Genomic DNA, 12,249 nt, shown 5'->3' with positions numbered 1-12,249 from the left:
ATTTGGACTTCAAAGTGACCCAAGAAATTTCTTTTAGCCAAAAAAGTTACTTAATTATAGGGGTGTCGGAAAAAATCGATTCTTAGATGCATCGCGATGCGGACGTGGACGATTCTGAATCGATTCACAAATGTCAAAAATCGTCTCCCAATGTTCGTCTGTCTTTCTCTTTTCCTTTTTCGTTCGCTACTAGGCAGGCAAAACCTCGTTGCTACGTGACCTGCAGTCTTTTTATTTCACCGTAACAGCGCATTTTATCACAGATGAGCGGCAGCAGTGTCTCCAAACAAGAGCAGTGGATGAGAGCCTTCCAGTTCACTTGCCACATCACTTCCATTTGTTTTATTGATAAAAGATATTGGAGGTAAATGCATTATGGATCATTACAAATACTTTGTTTTAAAATACCAAGTCCTCACACAGTAAGAAAATAGAAATCATGTATAGAAAAAAAAGATGCATCGAGATGCACCGATAATCGTTTTATAATCGCATCGTGAGGTGCCTAAAGATTCCCACCCCTGCTTAATTAATGCTAATGTTACTATAGTAGCGCAGTGGGCAGCACGGTTGCCTCACAGAAAGAAGGGCCTGGGTTCGATTCCCTGGCCGGGCAGTCAGGATCTTCCCCCTGTCTGCGTGGGTTTCCTCTGGGTACTCCAGTTTCCTCCTACAGTCAAAAGACATGTGGTCAGGCAAACTGGATATGCTAAATTACCCCTCAGTGTGGATGTGTATGTCTGGGTGTCCACCCTGCGATGGACAGGCAACCTGTCCAGGGTGTGTCCTGCCTTCTGCCCAATTAGCCCTGGGATAGGCCCCTGCAAACCAGAAGGATAAGCGGCGTAGAAGATGGATGGATGGATGGAATTACCATGCAATTTTATTAATTATCTTCCCTCTCTCTGTCTGTAGGGTGGAGCCTGGCTGGCAGAGGGTGGTGCAGGTGGATCTAGAGATGGACGTCACTGTGGATATGGTGGGCAGTGGATCGATATCCTGGATGGTGGAGTATCCTGGCATCAGAGCAGGTTCAGAAGAGACGGAGACCCAAATCCACATCATCCAGAAGGAGCTGGCTGGACTCATCCCGCTGGCCATGGTGAGTCCAGTGCTGACCCTTCCTATATTATCTTGTGTATTGTACACATGCTAACAGTATATCAATCTCACTAGCCAGCCAAGTTACTGGAGTTAGCTTCAAGAGTGGACGCTAACGGTAGATCATCATTTAGAATGGTCAGGTTGTCTTGATCATACACATGACTGACCATCACATTCAAATCCACACACACGTGTAAGTGCTAATTACAGTCAAAAGCCACCATATCCAGAACGTCTTTGGTGTTATTGTGAAGGAGGTTCCCTCGGTGAGTGTTTGTGTGTATTGCTGCAGCATCTCTTGATTCCTTCACCTCAACCAGCCACTTAATGGAGAAATCAATCTGGATATTTAGTCTCTAATGGGAATTTATGTGGAGGGAAGTATTAACAACCACTTTGAACAGACATGAAAATCTGTCATAATTAAACAGCCGTTAGATTAATCTCCTCAAGCCACTTTAACACAATTGCTAGTTATGAGAGGCTTGTTGTAGAAGATAAATCATCTGTTTTGGTGTAATATATCAGATTATGATCAAGAGCTTATTGGTTTACCAACACACATACACATGTGCACGCATATGTTCTTCTCATTGCTCATTAACCCCTTGAAATCCCAGGCTTATTACATACTAAGGCTTATTATTCAGTAACTACAGGGACTTTAATGCAAACTGGCTGAGCTATTCTTAGGTTATAGAAGTGTGTAATAAAACTTTGGGCCTATTTTTGGGCCATTTAAGGGGTTAAAGGCTGTTATTAATCATTAATGGGGTAAAGTTTTTGCCCATTTAAGGTAACTGAATTGCTTCACCACACCTCGGTTCTCCCTGATAATACATTCTGTTGTTTTACCCTTTCTGCCTTGTAAATGCACTATAATTTATCTACGCATATAAATTATGAACTAGGGGTGCGGGAAAAAAATCGATTCTTAGATGCATCGCGATGTGGACGTGAACGATTCTGAATCGATTCACAAATGTCAAAAATCGATTTTCTAAATATTTAATTTATAACGTAATGTTGACGGAACGCAAAAGGCGGAACTTGGAAGTGGGTAAGTGCAGCGCCCGGACAGTCTGTGGCGGCACATAACAAAAACACTACTGGATGAGTGAGAAATCCGACCGGCTCCCTCTGCATTAAAGCCAGGTTAGGTCAGGAGTCACAACACAAATGATAAGAAGAGCCATTTTGTCCTTTCAACAAAAATCAAACCACCTTGGGAGCCACAACATTTAATGTCCAGTATGTGTTAATGTCCTATTATAAACCAAACAATATAAACGAAAACGCGGACATACTCTACTCTGCTTTAAGCTTTAGCCATACCCGCTTTCCTCCCATCTCTGCCAGAAAACTTTTCCTCAAAAGTAGAGCAGCTTATTGTAAAATGTCTCAGCGTTCAACTGTTTTACGAGGCTGAAGTCGCTTTTTATTCTCCAGCTTCTTGTTCGAATTTACCCGTTCCACCTTAAATTCTGACTGAGGCGCCGAATGTAAATGCGGCACCATTTAAGGTGGAACGGGACAATTCAAAAGAGAAACAGACTTCATCTTTGCAACTTTTTAGTGTTTGACAGTCTCGTTGCCAATTTAACGTACCAGGAAACCAACTGCGCTGCTTATAAATGCGAATAACGCGTCGTTTATAAGTGACCTGCAGTCTGCGGAGTCGTTGCGAAACCGGGCTTTCTCGCTATGTTGCACACGCCCCGTCTCGAAGATATTTCACTGACACAGCGACCCCCACCCCCCCGCTTCCCGTCTCTACAACCAAAACCAAAACCGAAGTGATAAAATCACTAAAGAAAACGGGTAGTTTTCTTGTAGCCTTCTAGTTCACTTGCCACATCACTTCCATTTGACTTATTAATAAAAGATATTGGAAGTAAATTCATTATGGATCATTACAAATACTTTGCTTTAACATTACCAAGTCCTCAGACAGTAAGAAAATAGAAATGCTGTATAGAAAAATAAGATGCATCGATAATCGTTTTATAATCGCATCGCAGCCCTCTGAATCATAATACTATCTTTGGAGTTAAAGAGCTTTCCGGCCTAATTAGTATATACATATATAATTTATTCATAATTTTTTGTCATGTTATGTATTTTGTAGCACAAAATTGTATCAGAATTTGAAATTTTATATTATTTTTATTCTCTTACTACAAAACCCTGCCGTGCATGCCATGCTTAAATATATTACACAACCATTGGGAATCCCTGTGGTGTCAACCAATCCTGACTGCTAGCCTAGCCACTGATCTATAGGCTACTAAGTCCTTCCACCTTCAAGATACATCATCAGAAGGGGGTTTTCTAGTCTTTAAACTGAAAACTCCAGCTCTAGCGATGACTGCAGCACCACTGAAGGTGAGTAAACATGTTTACAACAGATGACCCAATGGGTCGCCCACAGTGGCCTTTTAACTGTTATTTATGCACGGCATTGGCATTGTTAATGCTTTCACTACAATTCCCATGATGCAGTGGTGCAGTCACCCACTTGACTGTCCTTGCATCTCATCTGCGACTCAACCTGGCGATTTAAAGTCCTTAACATTTGCAGTTCAGCGCTTTAGCTCATCCTGTCACACTCCACTATTATTTGGCAGAGGATCTGGCGCTGTTAGACCACGATTCCCACGATGCACTGCCATTTGCTTCTTGTCTGTCCTCTCTCTAATTGTTTGGCTCGTGCCTGTGGTGGCTGCAATCTGATGGGAGTTTTTCTGGCTGGTGTTAGACTCTAGTTGACGCCACTTTAATGGAGACTGAGTGGTTTGGCTATAGCTGAGCTCCAGGCGGACTCTCCAGAGCGGAGAGCGGGTCATAAATGCCCAGACATGAAGCTCTGGGACACCATGAAGACAGCTGTTCCTTCAACTGGCTGGCTTCAACCAGTGTGCTGGAATTGCATCTCCATAGCTACACAGGGGAGCAGTGCTGTTACCGCAGTATATGTGTGTAGAGTGTTGGACTGACAAGTACATTAGATTTAAACTGATGTTAAGTTTCTTGGCTGATAATGTCTGAATATTAACTCAGGCTGATACTAATATTATTAACTGACAGCTTTAATGTTTGTTTTGCTTTTTAAGCCAAGCAAACACTATAATCCATATATGAAATGGAGTGAGTGTAAGAAAAACGATGAACGATTGGATGTTTTTCCACCACACATTCAAAAACTAGAATTGATCCAAACAAGAACCAATGGAATGGAAGTTTCTAGTTCTGCTTCATTTGAACCTGTTTGAGACAGCTGGAACCATCATAACAACTGCAGCTGACAAAAAGATTGTATTTTTGGTCATTTTATGTTACTCTAAAGCATCCAAAGTGGCTAAGCTACCGCTTACAAGTTAACTTACTGGCTGATGTGAACCGATAATCTGCAATGTTCTGCAGAAATGTCTGCAATTACACAGAATCATTTGTAGAATCAAGCAACGTTCATGTTTTTCTCTCTTGAGTGTAAACATATATTCTGTTGAGACTAGCATAAATGGTTATCGCATTAGCATTAACATCCTAACTAGATTATATCAACTTAGCCAACTCTACAAAGTAATAATTCTTAAATTAGAAATTATAAAAAAGGATAGTTCTGGCCCTAAAATCTGATTGGCTGAGCTGTGTTCAACGCCGTTGTAAAATTCATGATATACGCACGCCTATGACCACCTAACAGCAGCTGAACTCTGTATCACTGTGCCACGGCACAAAAAAACCCTTGTGCTGTTCATGTAATGATCTTTGACTCTCATGCTGATCACACGGACCACTGAGTATATTGATGAAGTAAGAACCCGGTTCTGTTTAAACTGAGGGGCTGGCGACTTATGTTCTTAACTAGAACTAGGCTGGGCAGCAAGCTAACAGGCTAAAAGAGCCAACAGCCTAAACAACTCCATCATTAATATCACACGCTTGAATTAAAGTACTTACGGTTTGATTAACTGTAAAACGGCAGTATAAACGTCTAAAAATGTCACTTGAAATGTCCGTGTTTCAGTCAGAAGTCACGTCAAACCCAGGCTAAATCTCAAACGGCCCCGTACTCCCTAAATAGTGTTCTAGCTATGAAAGTTTAGAAATTCTAGCTTCTACAGCCAAACAGTGCATCATTTATCGAGTGCATCTGAGTCCCAAATGACTATTTTTTGGCTATATTATGCCCTGCTGAGATGCAGCATCCAGTATTTAAACGTAGTGCACTATGTAGGGAGCAGGGAGCCATTTGAGATTCTGCCCAAGTGGGAGAAGAGGGCGAGGCTGGATTGGTGCTAAAAAAGAGTAGCGGTGGTAATTTGGTGACCAAAAAGTAATTATAAAGTGAAAGTTTGTGCATTAAACAGTGCTGTGTTATCATGTGTTTATTTTTTATATGACAAAAAGTTAAAAGGAACTACATTTTGTGGCGGAATACATGTTTATGTTGATTATTATTAATAATAATGTAAATTATTTTCTGAAAAATTGTGTAGTGTATCATATTTTATGTTGGCCACCATTTTATCAAAGCAATAAGCCACTGCGATTTTATTACAGGGCAGGGAGTTTTAGGTGCCTAGGAACACCCTTCTCATTACAAAAATGCAGTAATGCATGGCCTCTCGGGTCGTATTGCTTTATTAACACATGAACATATCAGTCTAGTTTAGATTCCAGTGCTCTTGTTTGTGATGTAATAGTACTTTTTGATTTCATCTCTACACCTGGAAGTGTAAATAAGTTTCAAGAGAGTAGAACACCCTCGAGTGCTTTTAGGTCCTGTTGATACCAATCTTGAAACCATAAAACTGGAAACTTTGATACTGGACTGATAGCCGATTTACAAAGCACAGTGTCCTAAGCAGAAATCAAGTAAAAAGATTAAATGAAAAAAAGCGTCTCCAAAATGGTAACTTTCCCATTTCTATTGGTCAGTTTATCATGAAAATCTGATATGATTTAAAAAGCTGAAGCACTCAAATGATGCACAAAAATGAATGTAGATATTCGTGCTGGTCTAAGCTGCCAAGTTTTATTCAGCAAGACATCACATATCAAACATGTCTTTACCTGTTTGTTTCCCATGCGTGTGTTTTTGTTGTGGCACAGTTTTAACATAACCTGCTCCTACACATCATGCGGAAACAACAGTCTGCAATTGGTTATTAAGCATGTCAGGCAAATGGCCTCATCCTGTCAAAGGAGGCAGTTCTTGGCCACATTAAGTAATGAAACCTACTAGACCAGGGTTGCCCATACTTTTGTGGCTTGAGAATTACTTTTTCCAGTGGACAGGTCATCATGAGCTGAAGGATGGCCTCATCCTTTTTTAAACGTTTTTGGCCTATATTGATATTCACCATTACAGGACAAATGGCTGAAGAATCACACTGACCTGATGATTTGTGCTGAATGGTGTTGGCTGGTTTGTGTAGTCCGGACCACTTTTTTCTTCCTGAGTTCACTTTTAGCTGGGAATTCGTCATCGTAGGTTCTGTGTATAGTTCGAAAATGCCTCTCGACGTTCCCCTTCTTTGGAAGTGCAACGGCTACTTGGCAAATCAAGCAGATGCATTTGCAGTTTGACAAAAAAAAAACGGTCCTCCTCCTGCTCTGTATGGAAGAGGTAAGTCTTCAGTGTCTTTGTGCAGGTCTCACACCTCATCTTCTGAAAGAGTCAGTGTAGGTTACAAAAGGAAAAACGAACTGGCTACCAATAATTGAAAACTTTCTACATTGCTAGAGAGGCACATTCACAGCAGTGCTTTAGGTGGGCTGTGGCGTAGCTACGGTAACAAGCAGTAAATAAAGATAGTGGCCACATTTGGCGTCAGTCAATCAAGTTGACCTGCCTGCCGCCGGAAGCAGTAAGAAAGTGTTGAAATGTGATAGCCTGTTTGAACGAGGCGTGACTTACCAATCAACTGTGCAATCAACTGGTCACTCGTGATTGACGTATTGGACACCCCTGTTCTAGACTCTCTGGAGCATTTTTGCAGTGGACATATATAGACACATGAATCTTCTCATGCCCTCTGTTTTTCTGTTTTGCATGACCTTTACCAGCAGAGAACATGGTGGTGTTGAACAAAGTAAATATCACCCAGTAGATGTCTCTCTGTCTGTCTCTCTCTCTCTCTCTCTGCCAACACTTCAGGTCAGAGAGCTGCTCTCACTGGTCCAGGCTTTGATGATGTTTCTCTGACCGCCTGTGGTTTCCCTTGTAGAAAACAAGGGGAATTATGTGCTGGTAAATGTCTGACACTTTGTAGTTGAGGAAGAGATATTAGGGTGAATCCACTGGTCAGGTATCCGTGGAGTCGCCTTGTGGTGGAGATGAATACATTGGTGGAGTCTCTTCATGTGTGAGCTTTGGTGATGGTGAAAAGGTGAATATGCTGATTGTAAACAATCAAATTGACACTATTTTTCAACTCAAAAGGCTTAGTTTGTCTTGTTTGTTGTATCTCTAAAAGCTTCTCAAATTGAGTTACACAGATCTGAGATGTGCGAGTTGAAGCTCCTTAATGGGGCAGTCAAACTTTCTTTTTCTCCTTTTTCTTTACCAAAATGGAAAATAGCTGACCAGTTGTCATCATTAGCCTATTTTGTAAGAAACAAAGGATATTTTTGTCACTTAAAGTCGTTTTTGTGCAAGCAACACAGCGAATTTCTCAAAATGTTTAGCTCTGGTGCGAAAAAAAAGCCTTCAAAATATTCCACATTTACATGTCATTTATTTTAGATTTGTAACACATTCTTAACCAGGAATAGCAGAGAAATAAGAGATGTCATGTTGATGTATGTTAGATAATTAAAAAATGATTAAAAAAGAAAGTCACAGTGTGTTTCATTGACCATGGAAAAGCCTGCAACTGTGGCCATGTAAAATAATGCAATGTCCTGAGGAAAATGGGTCCACCAGAGCATCTCATTGCTCTAATGAGGAACTGGTTCCACATCAGCAAGACTGCCTACTATCACCATTCCTGTTTGCCCTGTTTGCTGAACTTATTGTAAGAGATGCAGGACTTGAGCAATTGAGGATTCAAGATTGGTGGAAAAAACTTCAACAACCTTCAATATGCAGATCATATGACATTCACAGCAAAAAATGAAGAGCACCTGAAGGATCTTATAATAAAGATTAGTGTGAAAAGATGGGACTTCAGCTCAATACGAAGAAAACTAAAGTTAGGGCAACAGGAACGACTGCTTACTTCACCGTTGATGGTGAAGTGGTGGACAGCTTTGCCTACTTGGATCAATTATTAACAACAAGGGACCCAGCAGTGAAGAAATATGATGCAGATTTGCATTCGGCAGAACAAAAAGGAGCTTGAAAAGATCTTCTGATGTAACAATGAGTCTCTAAAAACATCAGAATTGTCCAGTGATCTTTTCTGTGGTTCTTTATGGATGTGAAAGCTGGACAATAAAGAAGCAGGACAAGAAAAATATTGTTGCCTTTGAGCTTTTCTGAGTACTTTGGATGGCAAAGAGAACAAATGGATTCATGACTAAATCAAGCCTGGTCTCTCACTCAAAGCCCAGATACCCAAAGCTCTTATTTTGGGCACATTAATGCGTAAATAAACAGTTAAGATTAGAGGTGGACTGATCAGGGTTTTGGGGTCGATACCAATCACCGATTCCTTTCAGCAAAATCGGCCGATAGCCAATACCAATCGAAAGTGGGGCTGGACTGTTAGGGCATGTTTACATCAAGTATGATTTTTTTGGGCAAAAAACAAACAAACAAAAAAACGCTGCGATTTTGACGTAGAGGGACCTTCACACCAAGTCCAAAGCGTTTTTCTGTCTAAACATTCTGAATATTTTTTCTTTTAAGCACTGCAAATAAATGTTTCCTATCACTGCTGTCGGAACAAAACCTTGTATCTCCATTTTTGTTGTTTTTCAGTTTTTGACATAATTTAAAAATACCTGTAGCTCTTTACATTGTATGTAAATTTCATGAAGAATGGACCAGAAGAAACAGCGCAAAATGACTTGGAAAAACAGTCTGGCTCCATTGACTTACATTAAAAGTAAAGTAGGTTTTTTCCTTCTCCTGTAAAGTTACCAATTTGGGGAAGGTTTTCTTCCGAAAACAGCGAAATACTGGGACACATCCCATTCTACAAAAAAGATAACAACGCTCTTACAAAAGCTAGCGGAAGCTGTTTGATGAGCGATTCTGCAGATATACCTGGTCAGTGTGGGAATTCGAGGCTCTGCTTCTGCTTGTTGCTTCTTTCATTAAAAAGGAGTGAATGAACTCTGGTTAAGTACAGTTGCTGTAACGTACTCACCATCATTCATAGCCATTCAGCTCTCATCCACCACATATTGTCTTTAACCTTCGCATGTTTTAGTCAGCATTTGCTTGTCGTAAAAGCTTTTGTGCTCTGCTGCTATGGCTCTTAGGTAAAAATAAAATAATCCTCCTTTGGAGTAAAAATAAAGCTCTGCTGATCGTTCAACACAGTTTAAACACTAAATGGTCTTAAACGCTGGAGTTAATGTAGAACTGCTAATTCACCCTTTAACCCTGAAGATTGCCATGCAGACTGCTGGTCACCATAGCAATGCAGACAACAGTCTCACTTAGCTGGTAGCTAACGAAACGGCAAAGAGAGAGATTTAAGATGAACTTCGATAATTTGGAGACTAACAGACTTATTTGCATGTATAATCACTCCAGCTGGTTTCCTGATACGTTTAATCTGCAGTGAGAAACTGGCGAACACTAAAAAAATGTGAAGTTCAATTCAGCTTCTCATTCACCAGCTTCTTGTTCGAATTTTCCTGTTCCACCTTAAGTGGTGCAGCAGTGACATTGTGGCGCCTCAGGCACCATTTAAGGTGGAACAGAAAATTTCAAACGAGAAGCGACTTCAGCCTCGTAAAAAGTCAAATGTTGAGAGACTTTTTACAAGAAACTGTTCTACTTTTGCGGAAAAGTTTCCTGCTGGAGATGCGGAAAAAGCAGCTATAGCTGAGCTAAAGCTTAAAGCAGAGCAAAGTAAGTCTGCATTATTTTTAGCCTAGACTAGCACATACTGAGACACATTTACAGCCAAGATCATCAAATGGACATAAAATGTTGTGGCTCCCAAGGTGGTGTGATTTTTGTTGAAAGGACAAAATGGCTCTTCTTAACATTTAGGTTGCCGACCCCCTTTCAAGGCCATTGCTATGGTATTCCAAGTGCTCGGAGATACGTGTTTATATTTCTGCACTAGGACTTGCACTCATAATCACTCCAGCTGGTTTCCTGATACGTTTAATCTGCAACGAGAAACTGTCAAACACTAAAAAGTCATGAGGCTGAAGTCAGCTTCCAATTTGAATTCTCCCGTTCCACCTTAAATGGAGCGGCAGTTACATTCTGGCTCGGGAAAATTCTAACAAGAAGCTGGTGAATGAGAATTTGACTTCAGCCTCATAAAAAGTCAATTGTTTAGAGACATTTTGCAAGAAAATTTTCCACTTTTGTGGAAAAGTTTCCTGCTGGAGATGTGAGAAAAGCGTCTATATCTGAACTAAAGCTTAAAGCAGAGCAAAGTAAGTCTGCATTCCTTATACTTTTTAGCCTATATTGGTACATCAGCACATACTGAGACACATTTACAGCCAAGATGGTAAAATGGACATAAAGTGTTGTGGCTCCCAAGGTGGTTTGATTTTTGTTGAAAGGACAAAATGGCTCTTCTTAACATTTGGGTTGCGACCCCTGTTCTAGGCCATTGCTATGGTATCCCAAGTGCTTGCTGATACGTGTTTATACCTCTGTGCTAGTATGCATGTACTGCTGCAGTTCAGTGGGTGCAGTTCAAGTGGTTGAACCTCACAGCTGAGAAAAGTGAAGAGAATCTTGTCCTCCTTTGCCTTTTGTCCCTGGTTTCCACTGCTGTGATGCTTCATGGGCTCGTGCTGGTTGGGTGAAGCCTCCGTGTGCTGATTAATTCACAGCGCCGGGCGCAGGGCGCTGGCCTCAGGAGCCGGGCTCTGCACTGCTGAGCTTGTGTGAGTGTGTTGGCCTGGAGCGTAGTGCTCAGACACCACTGTAACTCGCCCCACGGTGTGAGACGGGCCTACAGCAGCAAAGTGAAGCTTAGAGGACTGACGGTCTGTAGCCGTGAGGTAAAGATGCTTCATTCTGACCAGCCTCATAGAAGACTGTGGAGTCAAGTCAAATCCACTCGAGCTTTAAGGTCACTCTTCTCATCTCAGTCAGGTGTTGGGTGAGACAGAGTATCACTGGAACAATGGATCTACACTTAAATTCCATTTTAAAATGTCTGCATAATTAAATTCCTATCAAACCACTCTGAATGACTTTGTCTACATCTCAACCATTGAAATATGCAGACTTAAAAACAGAGGTATGGACTCGATATAACTTGGAATTGAGTCACAAACTTTATATCTTGAGACTTGACTTGATAATCGAGAAAGGCTTGTGACTCGACTTTGACTCGAACGCCAATGACTCGGACTTTGATTCTGGACTTCAGCCTTGTGACTCGGAAAGACTCAAAGACTCAAAGTGGTAGAAATGTGGACAGTCTGACTGCAGACTGCTACTCAGTTGGTTACTTTTCATGTGAATGAATGTGTTTCCCACCTTAAATTGAACATACAGCAACGTCGTCAGATGTCTGTCGCTGTCACTGTGCTTTTGCTCGGCTTAGTTTATTTCAGAAGACGAGTGAAGTGTTAGAGCTCAAGTTCGTCTCCAAGAACACTTTAAACATGCAAAGCGTTCTTTGAGTGTTCCTGGTTCTTTTTTGAACTATTTTCTTTACTAAAGAACCCTTGAACAGCCATCCTTTTTAAGAGTGTGGTTATCTGTGTACCATGAATTTTGTTGGAAGGGTAAAAAAAATGATGAAAAATAAAAAAAAAACATCAAAAGGCTACAGCACTGTTACCATTATTCAGTGTTGCAGTGCTGAAGAATGCAGACTGACTTGTTTAGGACTCAAAGATTAGGACTCTTGACTTGGGACTCGACTTGAGACTGGCCTGTACTGACTCGGGACTTGAAACGAGACTCCACTCTCTTGATGTGGGACTTGACTCGGGATTTAAGTGTCAAGACTTGAGACTTAGGCCCAATCCCGTTTC

General features: G+C 41.0%; 1 protein-coding gene across 1 annotated transcript in view; it reads left to right on the top strand.

The window, feature by feature from the left end:
* The window catches only part of si:dkeyp-14d3.1 (transmembrane protein 132C), a 410,125-nt gene that overhangs the window by 278,328 nt on the left and 119,548 nt on the right, over window positions 1-12,249 (top strand). The window contains exon 4 of the mRNA XM_036578202.1: window positions 916-1,102. Within this exon, the coding sequence (XP_036434095.1) occupies window positions 916-1,102 (187 nt within the window). The remainder of the gene's footprint in view (window positions 1-915; window positions 1,103-12,249) is intronic.

This window comes from Colossoma macropomum, unplaced genomic scaffold (genome assembly GCF_904425465.1).
Source record: "Colossoma macropomum unplaced genomic scaffold, Colossoma_macropomum, whole genome shotgun sequence".
In the NCBI taxonomy this organism is placed as follows: Eukaryota; Metazoa; Chordata; class Actinopteri; order Characiformes; family Serrasalmidae; genus Colossoma; species Colossoma macropomum.
This window is presented reverse-complemented; position numbering and strand designations above follow the sequence as displayed.